This window comes from Numida meleagris, chromosome 5, assembly GCF_002078875.1.
Source record: "Numida meleagris isolate 19003 breed g44 Domestic line chromosome 5, NumMel1.0, whole genome shotgun sequence".
Taxonomy (NCBI): Eukaryota; Metazoa; Chordata; class Aves; order Galliformes; family Numididae; genus Numida; species Numida meleagris.
In genome coordinates this window covers 34393353-34414112 of record NC_034413.1, presented here as the reverse complement: position 1 = coordinate 34414112, position 20760 = coordinate 34393353, and the positions used below count along the sequence as shown (strand labels likewise).

The 20760-nt window shown below is 49.7% G+C and overlaps 1 protein-coding gene across 1 annotated transcript in view; it reads left to right on the top strand.

Annotated features, from left to right (window-relative positions):
• The window catches only part of LOC110399670 (aryl hydrocarbon receptor-like), a 47768-nt gene extending 27728 nt beyond the window's left edge, over positions 1-20040 (top strand). Inside the window, 9 exon segments of the mRNA XM_021398762.1 lie at positions 2333-2422; positions 3743-3848; positions 4085-4215; positions 5112-5265; positions 5268-5298; positions 5417-5526; positions 5847-5988; positions 6568-8167; positions 19876-20040. Of these exon segments, the coding sequence (XP_021254437.1) occupies positions 2333-2422; positions 3743-3848; positions 4085-4215; positions 5112-5265; positions 5268-5298; positions 5417-5526; positions 5847-5988; positions 6568-8167; positions 19876-20040 (2529 nt within the window).

The following is a 20760-nucleotide window of genomic DNA, read 5'->3' as shown; positions in this document are numbered from 1 at the left end:
AGGCTCCTCTTCAGGTTGGATGCTGCCTTTGTAGAGGCACCAAGCAGGGTGTGAACATCTCCATGTTTAGGCCCATGTTAGCATCATCCATGGATGCTGGATGTGGCTGGGCTTTAGGACTTGCCTCCATTCCATGAGGCAATACTCCTCCACTTAAAATAATGTTTCTGCCCAATTTGCCACTTTTGTTGTCTGATGTTTGTTTCTCTCATCTCTTGGTCCACCCTCTTTCTCCCCTTCTGCTCCTGTAATTTTCTATTTTTCTGCTTTCTGCCTGTCCTTGTCACCAAGACTCTCAGCAGCTTGCTCAGTGGAGGAAGGTATCTTCGGTTGAAGTTAAGCCTCCAAAAAGGAGCAAAGCCTCCAAAAAGGAGCAAAGCCTCCAAAAAGGAGCAAAGCCTCCAAAAAGGAGTGGGTGCAGCATCCTCAAGTGTGCAGCCACGCAGGTGCATATTGCCTTCATACTGCCTTTTGCCAGTGCCATTGAGGAAGGACAGGGTGCTGCCAGACTTTGCTCACCAGCGCAGTGACAAGGCCATGCCTCCCAGGTTGCTCAAAGGGTTAAAATGAGTTTGGCAGCACTAATTAACCTCAGCTGCAGATTCCCACACACTGAGGTCAACCCAGTAAATAGAGAGAGCATTTGTGCCTGGGATAAAGGGAAGGAGAGGGAGGAGAAATGCGGATCTGGACAATGAAATGGGAATTGGCAGCAACAATAGCCAGACTTGGCTGAGACAATGCACTAGACTCTAATTGATCCTGATGTCTGTGGATGGCCAAGTGGGGGAAGCGGGAGGGGGACTGGCTGCCCTGTCTGCAGCCAGGTTTTGGCATCTAGGAGGACCTGCCATCCTTAGGGACGGGTGGTTGGGTGGTGGTATCAGCTCTGTGAAAGCACTCTGGCTTCTGGATGCTAAAACCATCCGGGATAGCAACTGCACTCCCAAACTGGTGAGACAGCTTCTCTGCACCTTGTGATCCTTACAGATCTCCAGGGGCAGGAGTCACTGGCCCTGGTTCCTCCTCCCACCAGCCCTGAGGCTGCTGTCTCAGAGAGAACACCCAAATTACCACCCAGATGTGTTAAGCTGGTAGGAATGAGCCCTTCCTGGAGAGGACAGAGGCTCTGAGCAGCTCGACACGTTCCAGCCTAGGAATGCAGTGTTCCCTTGGATGTTGGTTTTGCAGTCTTGCAGCTTCAGGAGAGGACAGAAGGGCCACTGAACAGTAAAATATGTATAAATAAATATTTATTTTAAAATTTAAATTAACTTTGGCATTAACAACGTCAAGGGATGACTGATGATTCTGTGTAGGCTGGATGAGTGCCTTGCAGCAGGTTGTCCCCAAGCAGCAGTTTGTGATAAGCCGCTCCTTTGCCAAAGGGAAGAGGTCAGCCAGTAGTTCTGTGGTTCTCTTCCCCAACTCAGGCTCAGAATGCACAGAACCACAGCACATCCCAAGTTGGAGGGGACCCATGAGGATCACTGAGTCCAACTCCAAGTGACTCAGCCAGTCCTCCCTCCTCTTTTGGAAGAAAATGTGCTTTCAAAAACCAGAGTTTTTCACTCCAGTTTCAAAAACAGAATTCTTGTGTTTTAGTTTTCCTCTTTTTCACTGGTTGAAGCTCTTTGAAGTCATCCCGATCACAGGGAGGAAGCAGCAATGGAGGTGGCATCTCGACGCTGATGCTTTGTTCCTTGCCCATGGGCAGCCCGTGTGGGCATAGCATAGTCCTTGGCACGTGGGGAACATGGGAGGGGTGTGAATGCAGCAGACACTGCCAGCACATTGGGATATGCAGCGGGTTTGCTCCTCACTGCACATCCTCTGTCTTCCCCATTCCTGCAGCTGCCAGGACCCTCCCTAGACTGTAGGAAGGATGGGAACTATGCAGGCAGAGCCATACAGGCAGACACAGGTCAACCTTAAATACAGCCAGTGTGAAATGCTGCTTAGATTCCCTCTTGTCAGAAAGGCTTGTTTCCACCAGGATTCCAAAATGGATGGGTTCCTGATGGTATCTAGTTTCATTCTGCAAGTCATTCTGAGATTTATATTTGCTCTTTGCATAGGATTAGGATAAATGTCTAAATATGAATGTGAGCGAGGATGGAAGCAAAGTTTTCCATCAGCTCCAATTAGGATACGCTCTGGCATTTGTACAGGAGAGCTACCTGACCTCAGAAAAACCCAGCAGAAGGGAATGCCTTCTTTCTCAGTGAGCATGTCAGTCCTCTGTTGGGTTGGGTTTTTTTTTGCCAGCTTTCAGCTGCTTGGACAGGGTGATGTGAGTAGAACTCACCTGCTGACCTCCTCTCTCTCCTAGGCACTCAACGGCTTCATGCTGGTGGTGACATTGGAAGGACTGATATTTTACTCCTCACACACGATCCAGGACTACCTGGGATTTCATCAGGTTGGTGGGGCAGAGTCCTGGCTCACAGTGATGGGTTTGCAGGGGAGGATTTTTCCTTGGCGGTGGAGAGAGTACACCAGGTTCCCTGCAGGGAGGGAGCTCTGTGAGTTTGCAGGGTCTTGTGGGGGCTTCATGTACAGGGAAGAAGGCAAGGAGTAGACTGTGGCTGCTGGGTGGCCTGGCCCTGTTACCATGACCCCAGACTATCTCTTCTTTCTGCAGGCTCAAAAATCATCCCAGAGGGAGCAGGAGTGAGACCTACAACAGGTGAAGCCTTTTACCCTCAGTTCAGAGTTCTGTGGCTCGGGGATTTGAGATGTGAAGTGCCCCTGCTACACTGAGCTCAAAGCAGAGGGAGTAAAGTGTCTAAAAAGTGCTGTGCTTTTTGTGCCCCAACCCAGCCCTGGGGACAGAGCATGCACAGCAACGAAGCCAGGTGGAAGGAAAACTTCATCTCAACAACATGAAGAATTTCATGTCTTCTTAAAGTTACATTCCGCAGTGCCAGGGAGGCTGCAGGTTCTTGGGAGCATGCACAGAGGCCGAGCTATAGTTCCTCCGGGACAGGAAGGCTTGGTGGGAACTGAGTCATTTGCTTGCAGAGCACAGATGCTGCAGGTGGTTGTGTCAATTTTGTTGGCTCAGAGATGTTTTCCAGCAGCCACACTGACAGGCTATGACATCCATGGCCCTGCTGTGCAATGCTACAGTGGGATGCCTGCTCAGTTTGTCCTTGGGAACCCACTCACCTGGGTGACCCCTAGTAAGCCCTGTAAAGCTCCAACTCGTTTTGGTTATCTGGTCATCCAAATAACTTGGAAGGAACCAGGTCAAATTTACTGGGAAATGGGGCTTCCCTTCAAGCCTTGTAGTCTTGGTGTTGCTCACACACGGCCGGCTTTCCCCGGCATCTGGTGTAGATGAGAACCATCAACCCAGACAGAGGAAGTAAGTCCTAGAGCTCTTGGGAACAGTGTAGGGATGGGTTGCTGTTCTGTGCGCAGTGAGCCCAAACCCACGCTATTACAACTCAGCACCAGGGTTGTGAAGGACACTGTGCAAAGAGGACAAGTGTGTTAGAGGGTAGCTGTGCTGCTGCTGCTCTTCAGGGTGGAGGTGGGAGAGGGCTGGACCACTGCAAGAAAGGGGCTCTTTAGAGTCAGATGTGCAATCTGCACTCACCAGCATCAGCTCTGGTGGAAAGTGTCCAGCCCCCTTCAGCCAGGGACCTAGCTGAAGACTGGGGAGACTTGGTGGGATATGGCCAACAGTAGGGACTAGGGCAGACCACGTAGCTCACTCAGTTGTTTTTTCCTCCAGACAGATGTTATGCACCAGAGCATCTTCAAGCTGATCCACACTGAGGACCATCAAGAATTCAGGCGCAACCTCCACTGGGCCCTCAACCCACCCCACGCCCCTGAAGGTACGTGTAGGCACAAGATGCTCTGTTCCCCAGAGATGCTGGGGAAACAGCTCCCAGCTGCATGGAGTTTGCATCCTTGTGGCCACAGGTTCATCCAAAACACAAAGCATAGCTTCTGTTGACATGTTCCATAGAAGCTATGGTCCACAATGCTGCCCTTGCTGGAGACTACCACCCTTTGCTGGGGACTGGGACCACCAGCCTTTAGCTGCTCCCTCAACCTCTCTCTCCTATAGGGAGGAAGAATCTCAGCTCTTCTGCGGTTGCCTGCAAGCCTGATCAATTGCCCTTGGAAAACTCTTCCTTTCTGGAAAGGAGCTTTGTGTGCCGGTTTCGCTGCCTCCTGGATAATTCCTCCGGCTTCCTGGTGAGTGCAGGTCTGCACTGCAAGCTCTACAGCAGGCTCATGCTAAGGGGCCCGTGCCACAGACAGAGCGTGAAAGTTGACCTTGAAAGGGTTGAAACACTTTTCCGCCTGCCTCAATAAGGGGATTTTTCTGTGTTTTTTTGTTTGTGTTTGGTCTGTACCTACTACCTCTTCCTGTGGATTTTATTCCTGTCCTCTCAGTGGCACTGAATCTTGAACAGATGTTCCTTTTCACCACACAGATTTTCAAGTTTTTGTGTTAAATGTATGGCTTCAGAGCAAGTAGGTGTTGTCATCCCTCCTCCTTGCTGATGCAAATTATTGGGGTTCTTGTTTCATAATCACAGGTGTAATTACCCTGTTTCTCTATCCCTCCTTCATGCCTCATCAGTTTGGAAATCTGACATGAAGAAAGAGTCCTGATTGTCCATCTTTAGAAGCAATGCTTCTCAGTGGGGTTGAGGTGTAGCTCACTTAGAACAAAGAGCAGCCTATGCATGATGTGATGCGCTGATGCAACTGCAGCACATGCTTAGTCTTGCAGCTGCTGTACAGCTGGGCCCTGGGGCATCAGTGGGGAGCTGCTGCTGTGGGGAGACCAGCATAGCATTCCTTTAAGCTTCCCTCTGCACCCACCAGGGAACAATGAGGCCACAAGGAACAATGCTCCAGGACCTATGGTGTTACCCTGTCTTGGGCTGTGTCAGACCCACGCAGGATGTGTGTACCTTCTCTGTATGGAGGTTCACTGCTCCTTCTGGGCAGCCTCTTTCCCCTGGGGCTTGGTTATTTGCATCAACTCTGCAGTGAGATGGCTTGTTTCCCACACAGCTCTCCTCCCTCTCTTTCCCCTCCACCCAGCTGTGTGGAACACTGGCGTTATCTTCTTTTTCTAGGCTTTAAACCTTCAAGGCAGGCTGAGATTCCTTCACGGGCAAAACAAAAGGTCTGAAGATGGGTCTGTGCTACCCCCACAGCTTGCTTTGTTTGCCATCTCCACCCCTTTTCAGCCCCCATCCATCCTGGAGATCAGAACCAAGAACATGGTCTTCAGGACTTCACTCCCTTGGCGTGTGATGCCAAGTAGGTGGCAGAGCTGATCTGCAGGGTGATGCTGTATGCCTCCAGTGTGCTGGTTTGTGCTGTGCCTGGGTGATGTCCCACCTGGACCTGCTGCTGAGCTGGGTGCATTCTCCTGCAGGGGGAAGATTGTTTTGGGCTACACTGAGGCAGAGCTCCGGATGTGCGGCACCGGCTACCAGTTCATCCATGCTGCCGACATGCTGTACTGTGCTGAGAACCACATCAGAAGTAAGACTCCTTTTCCCTGCTTCCTTTATGCCCACATCTGAGGTCAAAGTTATTGGCAGCTCCTTTGGTAGTCGTGTTGAGCTAGGCAGCTCTTTGTCCATAAGGTGTTTTGCTTTATGCCTTGCTGTGATGCTCTTGGTGGTGAGTAAGGAGGTGTATCTAGCCAGGGTGGTGTGTCCCCTGCACGTGGAGCCAGCCAGGGTGTCCTTCTTTTGTAACTTTACCTGCTTAACCCTACTGGCAACAGCACCATTGCTTGAGGCAGCCTTGCCTCAGGTGATGTGCTGACCGGCGCCAGCATCTGTTCTTCCTCCTGGCAGTGATAAAGACAGGAGAGAGTGGCCTGACGGTCTTCCGCCTGCTGACGAAGGACAAGCACTGGAAGTGGGTGGAGGCCAACGCACGGCTTGTCTACAAAAACAGCAAGCCTGAATACATCATCGTCACACAGAGACCCCTTGTGTGAGTGCATTTGTTTGTACATAAATGGACAAAAAAGGAACTGGGGCTGTTTAGTCTGGGGAGGAGGAGGCTGAGGGGAGACCTTATTGCTCTCTTCAAGTACCTGAAAGGTGATTGCAGTGAGAGTGGGGTTGGTCTCTTCTCACTGGTGACAGGACAAGGGGAAATGGCCTCAAGTTGCACCAGGGGACGTTTAGGTTGGATATCAGGAGAAACTTCTTTACAGAAAGGGTCGTTAAGCACTGGAACAGGCTCCCCAGGGAGGTGATTGAGTCCCCATCCCTGAATGTGTTTAAAAACTGTTTGGGTGTGATGCTCGGGGACATGATTTAGTGGTGGGTTGTTAGAGTTAGGGCAGTATGGTTAGGTTGCAGTTGGACATGATGATCTTTAAGGTCTTTTCCAACCTGAGGAATTCTATGATTCTAAATGTGCGTGTGTATGCATCCATCGGTGCACATAGGCTGGTTGTAGCAAAGGTGCCTGGGATGACACAAATTGCAATTCTGCATTGCAGAAGCAGTTTACAGCAGATGCTTGTACACATACAAACAGCAGTCTCCCCTCCCTCCCTGGCAGAGATGAAGGAGGAGAGCACCTTCAGAAACAATCCATGCATCTTCCCTTCACCTTTGGTATAAGAGTGCTTCTCCTGTAGCAAAGTGCTTATCCTCTCCCAGGTTTCTGCGATGCTTTCCAGAGCAAAGGGAAAACCAGCAAGTCCAAGGAGACCTCACACAGCTCCCAGAAGAACAGCATTGCCTCTGGTTCTCTGCTGAGTGCCGTACTGCAGCAGGACATGGCAGCGTACATGTCCCATCCAGCTCCACCCAACCACAACTTCAGCAGCAGTTTCTTGGACCTCCTTGAGGACACTTCCTTGCAGGGTGCAGGAGAGGCCTGGAGCACGAGCACTGCTCCAGTTTCCTCAAGGAAGGACAGCCTCAAAGAGGAGTGGCTGGATTTGCAGCAGGAGGACCCTCTCTTGGCCACCTTGAACTCACTGACAATTAACACTGACGAGAGCTGCTCCAACAACGAGCTCTTCAGTGCACAGGAGAGCCTAGGGCTGAACGCTGAAGACCTGGAGCTCCTGCTGCTGGATGAGAAAATGGTGATGGTCAGTACAGACTCTGATCACACTCAGTCCCTGAGTGACTTCCTCACCAACAACAAGATCCTCTCTTCCCACACCACACTGGGGAACAAGTACAAGGAAGGCCAACAGGCTTGTGCCTGGCAGGGGACAATCTCAAACCCAGGGAGAGGTTCCACTGCATACCAGGCCCATGCAAAGAGCAAGGACAAGGACTTACAGTACCCATCCCAGCAAACACAGCAGCCTAGCATTATCCCAGGCCAGTCTGGTGCTCTGCAATGGGAGCATCCTCTCCATAATGCACTACCACAGCTTTCCCCACTGGTATTGAAGCCAATGGAGGCTGAGGAGGAGCTGTCTGTAGGCCTGCAGAGTAGACCCGCTGGGGAGGAGGGCCTGCTCCACTTCCTCCAGTTCACACAGGTCACTCCATGGGCCATAGCTCCCAGCTCTCACCTGGGAGCCCCTTACCCACTGGAGGCTCAGCAGCTGGAAAGTAACTTCCCAGCCATGCATCCCACCCAAGGGGTGGTTCTCCAGACCTTTTCCCTGCCCATCCAGGGCCAAGGGCTTGGGGCAGCACCAAGCCAGCCAAAACACAAAGCTGGCCAGCGCTTGCTGATGAACAGGCTGTGTGGCCACCATCATCCCTCTTCTCCACACTTCCTTCCCACCAGCAGCAACAGCTTGTGGCAGGGCTGTGTCTTCTCTCTCCTGACACGCTCAGCTCAGCCTGATTTTTATGGCATCAGCCAAGACTTGATCTCCCAGCATCAGAGCTACTTGGATCCAGCACCTGGGCCTGCCATGCCAGCAGTACACTCTAACCTGAATGGATTATGCAGCATGGACACTGTAGACAGTGAGAGGTCCCAGGAGGAGATGGTTCCATACTCTGGGCTTTTCCCATCTTCCTCATGCCAGCTTATGCCTGAGATGCATCCAAGCTCTATTCCCTCCATGTACCCTTTCCTGAGCTCATCTGCAGAGCACTTTGGAAGCACTGACAGTGTTCTGGAGGCTCCTGCAAACTCCTATGGAGTGTACACCTCCATGCTGAGCCAGGAGAGCAGCCACAAGGTAAAGATTTCTCTTTGCTCTTGAGCTTGGTATTTTCTGTGCTGGGTTTTCCCAGGGGTCTTAGCACAGGGAAGGCACATGCTGCCTGTTCAGTAGACAGGAATCACCTTGCTCTGCCAGTGTGCATTCAGAAAGAAGGACTTCAGGGGCTTTTCTTTTTACTGGGCACTGCAGAACAGAAGGTCAGAATGTGGATTTTTTCCTTTAGACCTTGGCTGTCTGTGGATCTGGTTTCCATACGCTTTGTTTAGTTGCCCTTTCTATATAGGCCTATTCTAGCCATGCAGTGTTAAGCTTTGATGGATGGTCCATGTGAGATGAAGATCTACTGTCCTGTTTTACAAGTACAGAGAGAGTTGTCTAAATGCTTCTCAGACTGCAGTACGTTTGGTGCCATGACCACTGCCCTGTTTCAAATGCAGAGCAGGTGCCTGTAATTTACAGATATGGTTAATGAGTGAACTGTAGGGCTGCAATACATGGTCAGCTCTGCAAAGGTTGATTATGAAGTCAGTGGGTGAAAATTGGTGTCTACTAGGGAGTCTGGATGTACTTGCACTGCTTTCAGCCTTGTGTCAATGAAGTGAAGGGCCAATGAGAGATGAGCTGGGGGAAGATGTAGAACATGTACTGGGATTGCTGCTGAGCCTTTGCACTCTAGGGGAACAATGCAGGAGCAGGCCTTCCCCTCCCAGCAGCATTCTCTGGTCACCCAGCCCATCACTGTCAGTAAAACCCTACAAAATGCCTCACTGCTCTCTTTCCTCTCTCTTCTCCTAGCCTGACAGCAGCTAGGTTTTGCCTGGCTCTCACATGGGACTCCCTAAAGATGTGCCAAAGGGCATCCCTGCTCCCTCCTGCAAGCTGCATCCCCATGCAGAAGTGCTGCTTGATCACCCCCATGCTTTCAATGGTGACTTCCATCTCTAGGAGAGCAAGATCAGACTGGGCAAAGTGGGATTATTCACAGGGGAAGGAGCTGCCATCCAGCTGCAGACAGCAGACCTTCCCTCTGCCATGTGTGTCCTGTCTTTGCTCTTAGTGATTTGGTTTGGCTGGTTTTTGTGTTTTATCAACTTTGCACTATCCTTCCTTGGCAGAGGCAGCACATGCTGGTCCCCTGGAGGTGTCCCTGGCTTGGGAAGTGACAACCATGGCCTAGCAGTTTTCTACAGGGCATGCTGAGGAGGATCAGCTGGCCTCCATAGCATTGTCATTATCTTGCATCATCTGAGAGCTGTGTCACTTCAGTCAGCTGGAGGATTTCCAGTTTGAGAGCACCTTGATCCCTCGCTGTCTCTCATCCCAGCCCCCAACCTCCTTGGTCTTGTTTCCTCGCTGGGGTGTCTGCTCATGTCGTCTATGTACCTTAATGCAAGTCAAATTTGAAATATTCTAGCTTTCTGTGACTGCTGTTGTTTTTAAGTGGCATTCAGAGACTAGCTATTGCTCTAGAAAGAGAAAAGCTGCTCTCCAAAAGCAACTAGGTAGCTGCATTGGAAGATGCGGTGCTGATGTGGCAAATGCTGCACTTTGCCAAGAAATCAGGGAGTAAGCTCTCTTCTACACTAGCTGCCATGAACCAAGTGCATTTCTGGTGCAGTTTGCTGGGCTTCTGGAAATCCAGGCTACTTTTGTGGCTTTCACTTGGTCACCATGGTTCAGTTCTCCTTGACAGCATCTGTGCTTGACAGCCCTCACCTCTGAGGACATGCCAATGGCAAGGCTGATGTCCTCCAACTTCACTAAAGTTTTGCAGTTATGTTCGTGATTGTAGTGATTGGAAAGATCAGCACAAAGGAAAAGGCGTTACAAAAGAGGTGGAAGGTCCAGCATAATAGAAAGGTGCTATAAAGGAAGGGAAGTAAATTGCTCACCTGTATCAGAAGATTCTGGGTTCACAGGAGGGAAAAGCTCCACCAAAGAGGAATCTCCAGAAAGAAATCCTTCCATAGTGGCAGTCAGCTCTTAAATGAGGCCTAAGAGCCTGGCTCCACCCCTTCTAGTCACACATGTGAATTGCTTTCACCTGTGCTCCCAGGGCTGACTGGGTCTTTCCTCCAGGTGATTCAGGTGATTCAGGCCATGACTCAGCAGTTTCCATACAATGATCCAACAAAGATGCAGGAGTTGTGTGTAGAAAAAAAGATGGGTATTAAACTGTCTGTCAGGGATCTGCAGCAGCAGCCACACTGTATGGACATTGCCTGTTTTATGAAGAAATCTGAACCCTGACTTGTGTTCCTGTGTTGCACTGGTCCTTCACCATAGCCAGATTTCTGTGTGTCCCAGGCACTGCTGTTTGTTAGGGTCTGGATTAGATGTCCTGTACTGATCGCCCTGGGTCACAGTTTTGCTGCGTTGTGTGTGACATACTCAGGTTGAATGACCACCAGCCTTTCTTCAGGCTGCCTGGGTCTGGCCCTCTCTGCCTTCTCTTTCTCAAGCATTGGGAGCAGGCTGGCAGATAAGCCATAACTTGTATCTGTGCCTAAAAAGATCCCAGGTAAATAGTGGAGCTGACTAATCTAAGATTTCAGATGTAGTGTACAATTTTTTTTTTTTTCAGTAAGATAAATAAAATAGTGTAATGATTCTTAATTTTACGTATGATATAGTGATATTTTCCCACATAGAAGTGCAACCTATACGTATGTATAGAGTATGAGTTGACAGATATATTTTTATGCCACTTCAGTGGAGAAAAAAAAATCTCTTTGTTTCCCAAAGCACTGAAGTAGCATCCTGTGGAATGGGACAGACTAACTGTAAGGTCAGAAATATGACAACCGTTTAAGAAACCTGACAAAGCATCATACCTCCTCCCACATGTCCAGCTTTGGTTTTGTGTTAGCTTTCAATACTTTTTATTTCAATAAATAGTTTTGGACCTCAGCCTTTGGCATCTCCCTTGCTGGTTGCATGTCTGTCTCCACTTTGAGCATGGCAGTGGAGAGATCCCCAGCAGCAGCACCTTGGCCCACTGCCTTTGGTGAGTAGCTGAGGTTTACAGGGCGAGGGCAGGGTTGTTGAGCTCCGATGTGGGTTTGGGATGTGGTCTGGCTCAGCCACTGGGCTCCAGCTGCTGCCAGCCCTGCCTGTAAGAAGCCACCCGGGGGTATTCTCAGCCCTTGGAGAAGAAAGATTCCTTGGGGTACGGTTGCTCTGGGTTCTGTGCTGGTGTCCCCCTCTGATGCTGGGGGCTCCCACGTGCAGGACGAAGCCTGGAAGAGCCGACGGTGCAGCCGCCGCTGGAATGCAGGACCACGGCCAGCAGCCAGGAGAGCGGCCGGCCCAGCCCAGCGCCCTGGGGATGCCAGCTGCACGTCCCGCGGCTTCCGCTCCTCCTGCACGGCCCTGCAGCCGTGCAGATACCTGGGGGGCACTGGAGGGTTTGCGAGCTGGGACGTGCAGCAAGCACAATCGCTTTTTTATTAAAGTCAGAAACAATTTTGAAATGAACTTCAAAACTTGATGGGGAAGGGTGAGCATGTGGTTTTGGGCAGTACCTGCAATGGGCAGGACTGATGGCTTCCTCCAGGCTGAGAAATCTTTGTTCCATGTCACATTTGAGGTGTGAGCTTTGCTCTAGTTTGCGGTAAAAATACAAAGTATTCTGTGAGATCTGTTGTGCAGCCCTGCGTATGTATGTATATCTGTATATGTATGTAATTCTGCTAATTAGAAAAAAAACACATTTTTTTCAGAATATTAGATTTTAAAATATTTCCACTCCCACCCAGAATCTCCTTTTACATATCAACATGAGGCAGCATTGTAAGATTTCTTGAGTTCTGTGCCCCATTCTGCTTTCTATCCCTTCTTCCCAAGGAGCAGGCTGAGGACAGCACTCCGTGGAAGCACAGAGGGATGTCACCACAACGTTGTGACTTGACCATGCCATCAAGTTGTGCACTGCTGGATGTTGTCTCATGATGTGTTTTTGCAAGGTCTGCTAAGCAAAAGCCATCATCTCTGCAGCCCCTCTGCTCCCCACCACAAGCTCTCCAGGGAGGCTGGCACATCCATAATTCATTCCCAGCTGGCATGAGGCTGGGACACTGCTTGTGTCCTTGGCCTTACAACACCTATTTGCAATGCACCAGGCCAGCTCCGGGACCCCAGCTGGAGCTGTGCCAACGGAGAAGATGCTGTCTGGTATCTGAGCATCCATGGCCTGCCCTGAGCTGTAGGAAAGAGTATCATGTGGGTGAGCTTTGCTTGGTGGGATGCTTTCACCCTGAAAAGCTGATGAGGATCCTTGTGGGCTTGGCTCTGTCTGGAGAAGGGGAAGATGAGCCGTAGTGCCTCCTGGCTCCAGACCTCCTCGAGTGTTCACCTGGTTGTGCTCCATCGGTACCATGGGACTGAAGGTCCTGCTGAAAGTCCAGTTGAACACTTCTAACTTCATGCAAACAGAGAGGAGGAAAACAAAGGTGATTTTTCCTCTGCCTCTTTCTCCTTTCTCCTCATGCTTTCCATTTGCCCAAGCTGCAGCAAATGCAGCAAGAGGAGTCTCCCTGGCTCAAGACACCTGGGAGCGGCAAGACGCACTGTGACACGCAGCCACCAGTCCCATGGTGGCATCACGGAGTCTGGGAACAGGTGTCTCCCAGGGCCCCAGAGCACTGGACAGCAAGGTTAATATTTCTATAAAAGTGAGCTTGGTGTTTGCCCACACCACCTACATGCACACCCATTATACATGGGAGTGTGGGCAGTAGAGCAGAAAGCTATTTTATGGTTTGCACACTAAAAATAGAGATGAAGGCTGGTGTGGGAATGCACCATTCATCATTCCTGGCCCATGTCCTCCCTTCTGCCCTATTATTTTTATTATTTTTTATTATTTCTGGATATAGGAAAGTCCAGTTTGGATGGGCTGAAAGTTTTCATGCTCTTTACGGTAATTGTGTGTGTCACCAAAGATTATCTGCCAGCTAATAAGAAGTGTTTCTAAAGGAAATGTTTTCACATCCCCTGATAATTATTTCAGACTGAAACGTACTTGATTTTTTAATGGATTTTAGAAATAAAGCTACAGACAAAACACCATTCTGTGTTTAACCCTCACTGAAGCATTTTTTTCAGCCCACAGCATGTTAGTGTTCCTTTCATATTTCTTAGCTCCTGCCCTTGCTGACAGATGTACTGCTGCTGACATGTCACCCAGATGTTTTTTCCCTGAGCAGAGGGGTGTTCCAAAGCAGAAGCGAACAGTAAAGGATCTAGCCAGCAAGCAGTTCAACATCTGCACACAAAGACGAGGAACTCAACAAGTCCCAGCAGTGAGGGCAGTGCAGCAGGTCGTGTCTTTGGAAGGTCCTTGGTGCTGCTCAGACCTTGCTGCTTCCCAGCAGGGTCAGTGGGGGTAGAGTTATTGGAGCTAATTTGTGGAGCACCACTGGCGCTTCAGGCTGGACTCTTCTGAGGTACTCTCCAAGTTGCCACCATCCCACGTGGTTCAGTTCATCCACAAAGGGAAATTGGCTGCACTTTGCCAGATCAACATTAGCTCTGAATAGTAACCTTTGCAGAAAGAGGCTTTTCCTCCTTCTCCAGTGACAGAAGAGGGTTTATAAATCTGACCTTGGGGCTCGTAGATTAAATGCTGCCCTTCAGGTATTTACTTGTAGTTAATTTGGGACTTGTTCTCCCAAGAAGTCTGTATGCTCACCAGCAGCAGACCTAGATGCTGTTCTTCCCAGTGCTGGCAGAAAAAGGAGCCTGGTGTGGTTGGGGTGGTGTGGTGGAACCAGGCAGCCACTGGGGCTCTGCAGCAAGTACTCCAGCAGCACCCAGCACCCATGGAGAGGAGGAGGAGGGCAGCGGGCTGAGCTCAGCACTCTTTCCCTGGAGAATTCTGCAGTGAAAGTGGCTTTGAAGAAAGGGGAAAGGAAGTCAAGCAAGGCCAGCAGGGAAATGAATGGGTAAATCATTGTATGTGCTGGCTGTGCAACTGTGGAGGTAATCTAGTAGTTATTTTAGACTCTCTAGTAGTTATTTTAGCAGCTCTGATCCCAGCTTTTGTGATATCAATTGATACCAAATACACTCTTGCTGGGTCTGAGAGAAGCAGGACATGTGGGGAGAAGCTGCCAGCATCAATGGAAGTGAAGGGCCTTTGCACAGCTCTGCGCTGCTAGCTGTGTTCCCATGCCTCACTGCCCACCTCTGAGCACCCAGGGACAGGCTGTGGGACCACGACCTCCCCATAGCAGCACACCCTGCTGCTGGCTGGGCTGCACCGGGTTGGTGTCAAGGGCTCACAGGAAGCATGCCATGTCCCATCCTGCTCTTGTTCCTTCTCTGTTCTTGCAGCAAAGCACTCTGCTGCTGTGCTGTTGTGCTCTTTTGATAATGCAGGAGCATTGCTCCAAACCTGAGCCAAGTGACAGCTCCACTGCCTTGTGCTCCTTCAGATCAGCCGAATTTCAGCCAGAGGGGTCTAGCATCACTAAAGCAATGCAGGTGAAGGGCGCTTAGTGACTTTCTGCTTACTTTTGGCTTATGTCCTGGAAATCCATGGGAAAGGTGCTAAGATCTGAGATCTTCCACATGCATCAGCAGTGATGGCTACTCTTTCAGTGGTATTTCTGTTCCATCAGTAGGTCTGGAGTTAACTGCAAACCTGTAGTGGGACTTCATGTTTGTAGATAGTATCTCCTGGGCACCCTGACTACTTTCTTGAAAAATGGTTTGGTGGTGGGATCAACCTTGCTGTTTTCTCAGTATGTTCCTCAAGCAGCAGGACCAGTTTGAATCAACTGCAATGTCTGCCGGCCCTCCGATCCCACAGGGATTTGGATCCTTACACTTGTTGTCCTATTGCAACTGGATCATGCTTTGATTTGGTCGGTTCTTGGAGCTGGGTCAGGAAGTTCTTGCTGGCATTTGGCTTTCTTCTTTGTCTCTTGAATGAAAACAAACAACACTCAGCTGTTGGTTTTTTTTTTTCTTTTCCTGAGAGAAAAGGTGGAAAGAAATTAGATCAAAGCAATCTTAGCTTTTCTAGTCAAGTTGCTTAGGCAAGTCTTTACATCCCTTGAAATACATTAAGCATGGCTCCAGGGGCCATTGTGGAGACTCAGCACTGTAAAAATACAGATTTCAGGGAAAGCCTTATGCATTGTGACAATTTAAAATATCCCTGAAGGGTGTTCGCTTAGGCAGAAGCACATTTTATTCAAAGCAAATTATGAATAAGACAGGAGAACAATTTGATTTTATTTTATTTCTGCTGGAGATGGACATTGGATCAATTAAGCAGCCCAATTTGCAAAAGGGCAAAACACAGAGCAGGTGGCTGCATCCTGCCCGGCTCCCAGGCTGTTCTTCTCCTCTGAGGCAGATGGAGTTGAGGTACAAGACTGCAGGATCCCAGGAGGCTGTGGTTTGTGGCATTCCAGCGTGCACGTGGAGACTTGCTGGCTCTGAGGTGTGGGTATCTCTGGGACATCCCCTTGGCTCTGCTCTTCCTTTTGGAGATCCTTGTTCTCTGGGCTGCGGTCAGTTCTGGCTGTGTTTTGGTAGTTGCTGTGTGTCAGCTGCTTAATCCAGGCCGTGCTCTCCAGGTGGGAACAGCACACTTTGGGTTGTACCATTATCTGTGTGTCAACTGGGAAACCAACCTCTTTTGGAATAGATGGAAAACCATTTCATTATCCAGTGGATGGTGTGCAACCTAGAATGGCCTAGGAGCTCTACATGTATGAGCAAAAGGAAAACTGCTGCTCAGCCAGGGACAGCTTGAGCTGATGATGTATGGGAACTGCTGAGTCATGGCCTGAACCACTGATTGAGCACCTGGAGGAAAGACCCAGTCAGCCCTGGGAGCACAGGTGAAGGCAATTCACCCCTGGAGCCTGGCTCCAACCCTCTTAGGCCTCATTTAAGGGCTGACTGCCCCTGAGGAAGGATCTCTTCTGGGAGATTCCTCCTTGGTGGGAGCCTTTTCCTGTGAGCCCCAAATCTTCTGATCTGGGTGAGCACTGTATTTTCCTTCCACCTTTGTAACGCTATTTCCATTGCGTTAGTCCTGCTTATCGCTACATTTGGCGAGCTAGGTAGGCTGTAATATTGAAATGGTTTTCCTTTTGAATGTCTTTAAGTGGGCCAAGGGGGAGAACATCATCCCTCTAGATAAAACCTTGCCGGGGCACATCCCAGGATTTCTGGGTTCACCCTTTTATGAACTGGCAGCCATAATTGAAAACTGGGGTCCCTTACGGGATAGTGGGAATATTTCCCAATCACCGTCTGGCATGGCAAAATATTTTTATGGATTAGATAAAGATATTCTGATTACGAAGGAATGCCGACTGGCTGCATCCACTGAGGCATGGCCCCTCTTAATGGTTCTAAGTCGTGCAGAACTTTCAAATAATACTTTAGAAAATGAGAACCAGCTACTGCGTGATTGCATTGAGAAACTCGAGCAAGAGCTTGGCCTATTGACAGGGAAAAAATCAAGTCTAACTTTCCCCTTAAAGAAAATACAGAATATTGCATTGGAAAATACTTAGGGCCCTGAACCAGTAGACCTGGGTAATCCAACAGGGAAAATCTCTAGATCGGATCTCAAAGCCCCACTTGAGGTGGATCCCTTTGAGATCTGACCTGTAGTGACTCAAAAGACAAAAAAGATACAGGACAGACCAGCAGGGGTGCCCCCTGACCAATGGCCCCCTGCCCAAACCCATCTCCATGTAACAGCTCGCCCCTATACTGCATCTGAATTGATGGATTTGGTGCAACGATTTCGGCAGAAACCAAGGGAAAGTGTACCAGCTTGGTTACTCCGATTATGGGACATGGGGGCAGAGAGTGTTGTGGTCAGTGGACCAGAGGTTTCCAAGCTCGCATCCATTACTTCGCACCCTGCCCTTAGACAAAGGCTGTATGCCACCGTGCAACATAATGAGGAGAATCATACCTTAATGGATTGGTTGATGGTGGCATGCCATATCACTTGGCCTAATAAGACCGATATTCCGGTGCATGCAGGTTTATGGTCCTCCATGGAGGATCTCCAAACATATATTCATGAGCTAGGAATGAAAGAGGCCATTTATGAGGATGCCTTTGAAAGTCCTGACTTAGTAAAATTCTCGGCTGGAATGAGGGACCTAATTTTACAGCAGGCACCCTCCCACCATTACGGCACACTGTTAACGCTGTTATCTATATTGAACCCCTTGGTGGCCTCAGAGGCCATTGTTCAGCAGGCTGCCCAGTTGGTGGCTGATCTGGGGGAGACGGAGCGCTTAAGGGCAAGGCATAATATTAGGACAGTGGAAGGGGCTGAGGTATATCCAGTAATTAAAACTGGAAAAGCTGCCCCACAGACACCCCGATCAGGCCCCATACGGGTATCCCATAAACAGATGTTTAATGACCTCATAAGGGCTGGAGTGGCTTTTGCTAAAATCAAGCGCCAACCTAATCATATTTTGCTTCAATTATGGAAACAACTGAGGGACGATCAAAAATTTCAAAGTACCTCCAAAAGAACAGGGATACGAATTATTGAACGAATACCAGAAAATACTTGGAACCTAGAGGACTTTATAGTCCCTAATAAAAGGAAAAATCCACCCCAGGTGACTCGGGCTATGATGCCTGAGCCACCTGAGGAAAAAGACTTGGCTCTCACCCAATTCATGGCTTGATAGGGGATATTAGTCCCCATGTAACTAGGGCCTCCAGATGGGACCGGAGGCCCTATGTTGAGCCGACCATTTTTTGGTCCCGAAAGAGCATACAAAGGGTTATGGCATTGGTTGACACAGGCACAGAAACGTCAATTATTTATGGGGATCCAACTAAGTTTAATGGGGATAGAGCGATGATCGGTGGCTTCGGGGGACAGACCATTCCAGTTACCCAGACGTGGTTGAAACTGGGGGTTGGGCGTCTCCCACCCCGGGAGTATAAGGTGTCTATTGCCCCAGTCCCAGAGTACATCTTGGGCATAGACATTTTATGGGGTCTGGCTCTCCAGACAATTGTTGGAGAGTTCAGACTCTGACAGAGGTGTATTAGTATCCGGGCGGTGCAGGCGATATTGAGAGGCCATGCGAAGCATGAGCCTATTTGCCTGCTGGAACCGCGCCGGATCACTAATGTGCAGCAGTATAGACTCCCGGGGGGGCAAGATGAAATATCAAGGACTGTGCAGGAATTAGAAAAAGCTGGGATCATAAGACCTGCACATAGCCCGTATAATTCCCCCATATGGCCAGTGCGGAAGTCAGATGGCACAAGGAGAATGATGGTAGGCTACAGAGAATTAAATAAGGTCACGCCGCCTGTTCACGCAGCCATACCCAATATTGCCTCCCTAATGGACACATCGAGTAGGGAAATAAAAACCTACCATTGTGTCCTAGACTTGGCAAATGCATTCTTCAGTATTCCAATTGCTGAAGAATCACAAGACCAGTTTGCATTTACATGGGGAGGCAGGCAGTGGACTTTTCAGGTCCTGCCACAGGGGTACATGCATTCACCAACATACTGCCATAACCTAGTGGTGAGTGACCTGGCAAATTGGGAAAAACCTAACACTGTTAGCTTGTATCATTATATTGATGATCTCATGTTGACATCTGACTCACTGGAGGCAGTAGGGCAGGCAGCAAATTCATTAACTACCTATCTGCAGGAAAAAGGATGGGCTATAAACCCCCAGAAGGTGCAGGGTCCAGGCCTATCTGTGAAATTCCTGGGGGTAGTTTGGTCAGGCAAGACCAAAGTACTACCCAGTGTTGTCATAGATAAGGTTCAGTCATTCCCAGTCCCTACAACACCAAAGCAGCTGCAGGAGTTCTTGGGTATATTGGGATATTGGTGTTCCTTTATACCTCATTTAGCGCAGCTGCTGAGGCCGTTATATAGACTCACAAAGAAGGGGCAACTGTGGGACTGGGGGAGGACAGAACACGAGGCTTTCCAACAGGCAAAACTGGCTGTTAAACAAGCCCAGGCACTGGGTATATTTGATCCTACCCTCCCAGCTGAATTGGACGTTCATGTCACTCAGGATGGCTTTGGCTGGGGCCTGTGGCCAGAGTTCTGTTCGGACCCCGATTCGGTTCTGGTCTCAGGTCTGGCACAGAGCGGAGGAAAGATACAGCATGATCGAGAAACAGTTATTGGCTGCCTACTCTGCATTACAGGCAGTAGAGCCAATAACCCAAACATCTGAGGTCACAGTTAAGACCACCTTGCTGATTCAGGGGTGGGTGAAAGATCTGACCCACCTTCCTAAGACAGGGGTGGCCCAAGCACAGACAGTGGCACGATGAGTCACCTATCTCAGCCAGAGGAGCAGTTTGTCTTCATCACCGTTGAAAGAAGAACTTCAAAAGATCTTAGGCCCAGTGACGTATCACTGCGATGCACCGAAAGAAACAACGGTCGCTCCACCAGAAAAGAGTCCTGTTCAGGAGGGGAAATATCCCATTCCTGAAGATGCCTGGTATACGGATGGGTCCAGCAAAGGCAACCCGAGCAAGTGGAGAGCAGTGGCATACCATCCCTCCACTGACACAATCTGGTTTGAAGAGGGGGATGGTCAAAGTAGCCAGTGGGCAGAGCTGCAAGCCGTGTGGATGGTTATCACCAAGGAACCTGGTGACAGTGCACTGAACATCTGCACAGATAGTTGGGCTGTGTATCGTGGGCTCACTCTTTGGATTGCACAGTGGGCCATCCAAGACTGGACCATCCACGCCCAACCGATCTGGGGCAAGGAGATGTGGTTAGACATATGGACTGTGATTAAACATAGAACCGTACGCGTCTACCACGTTTCTGGACATCACCCCCTGCAGTCACCAGGAAATGATGAGGCCAACATGCTGGCTTGAGTACGTTGGATTGAGAACTCTCCTTCTGAGAACATCGCCCACTGGCTACACCAGAAGCTGCGACATGCTGGACAGAAGTCAATGTGGGCAGCTGCAAAGGCATGGGGGCTGCCCATAACTATGTCAGATATCATCCAGGCATGTCAAAATTGTGAAGCTTGCTCGAGAATGAGACCAAAAGCCTTGCCAGAGATGACTGCCCACCTTGCCAGAGGACATAACCCTCTCCAGCGGTGGCAAATTGATTATATAGGCCCTCTCCCACGATCTGAGGGGGCCAGATATGCTTTAACTTGTGTCGACATGGCAAGTGGACTGATGCAGGCCTATCCAGTACCAAAAGCAAACCAGGCCTACACCATCAAGGCTTTAACCAAATTAATGGCGGTATATGGGACTCCACAGGTCATCAAGAGCGACCAGGGTACACACTTCACGGGTGCGATGATACAGCACTGGGCAGAGGAGAACAACATTGAATGGTGATTTCATCTGCCCTATAATCCAATGGGAGCGGGCCTCATTGAACGTTATAATGGCATCCTGAAGGCTGCTTTGAAGACAGACTCTCAGTCCCTGCAGGGGTGGACAAAGAGACTATGAAACCCTGCGGGACCTGAATGAAAGGCCTAGAGATGGCAGACCCAGTGCCCTGGTGGAGCATGAGATGGACCTGCACCAAACAACTGCATGCCTCCAGTAATGTCATCGAGCACATAA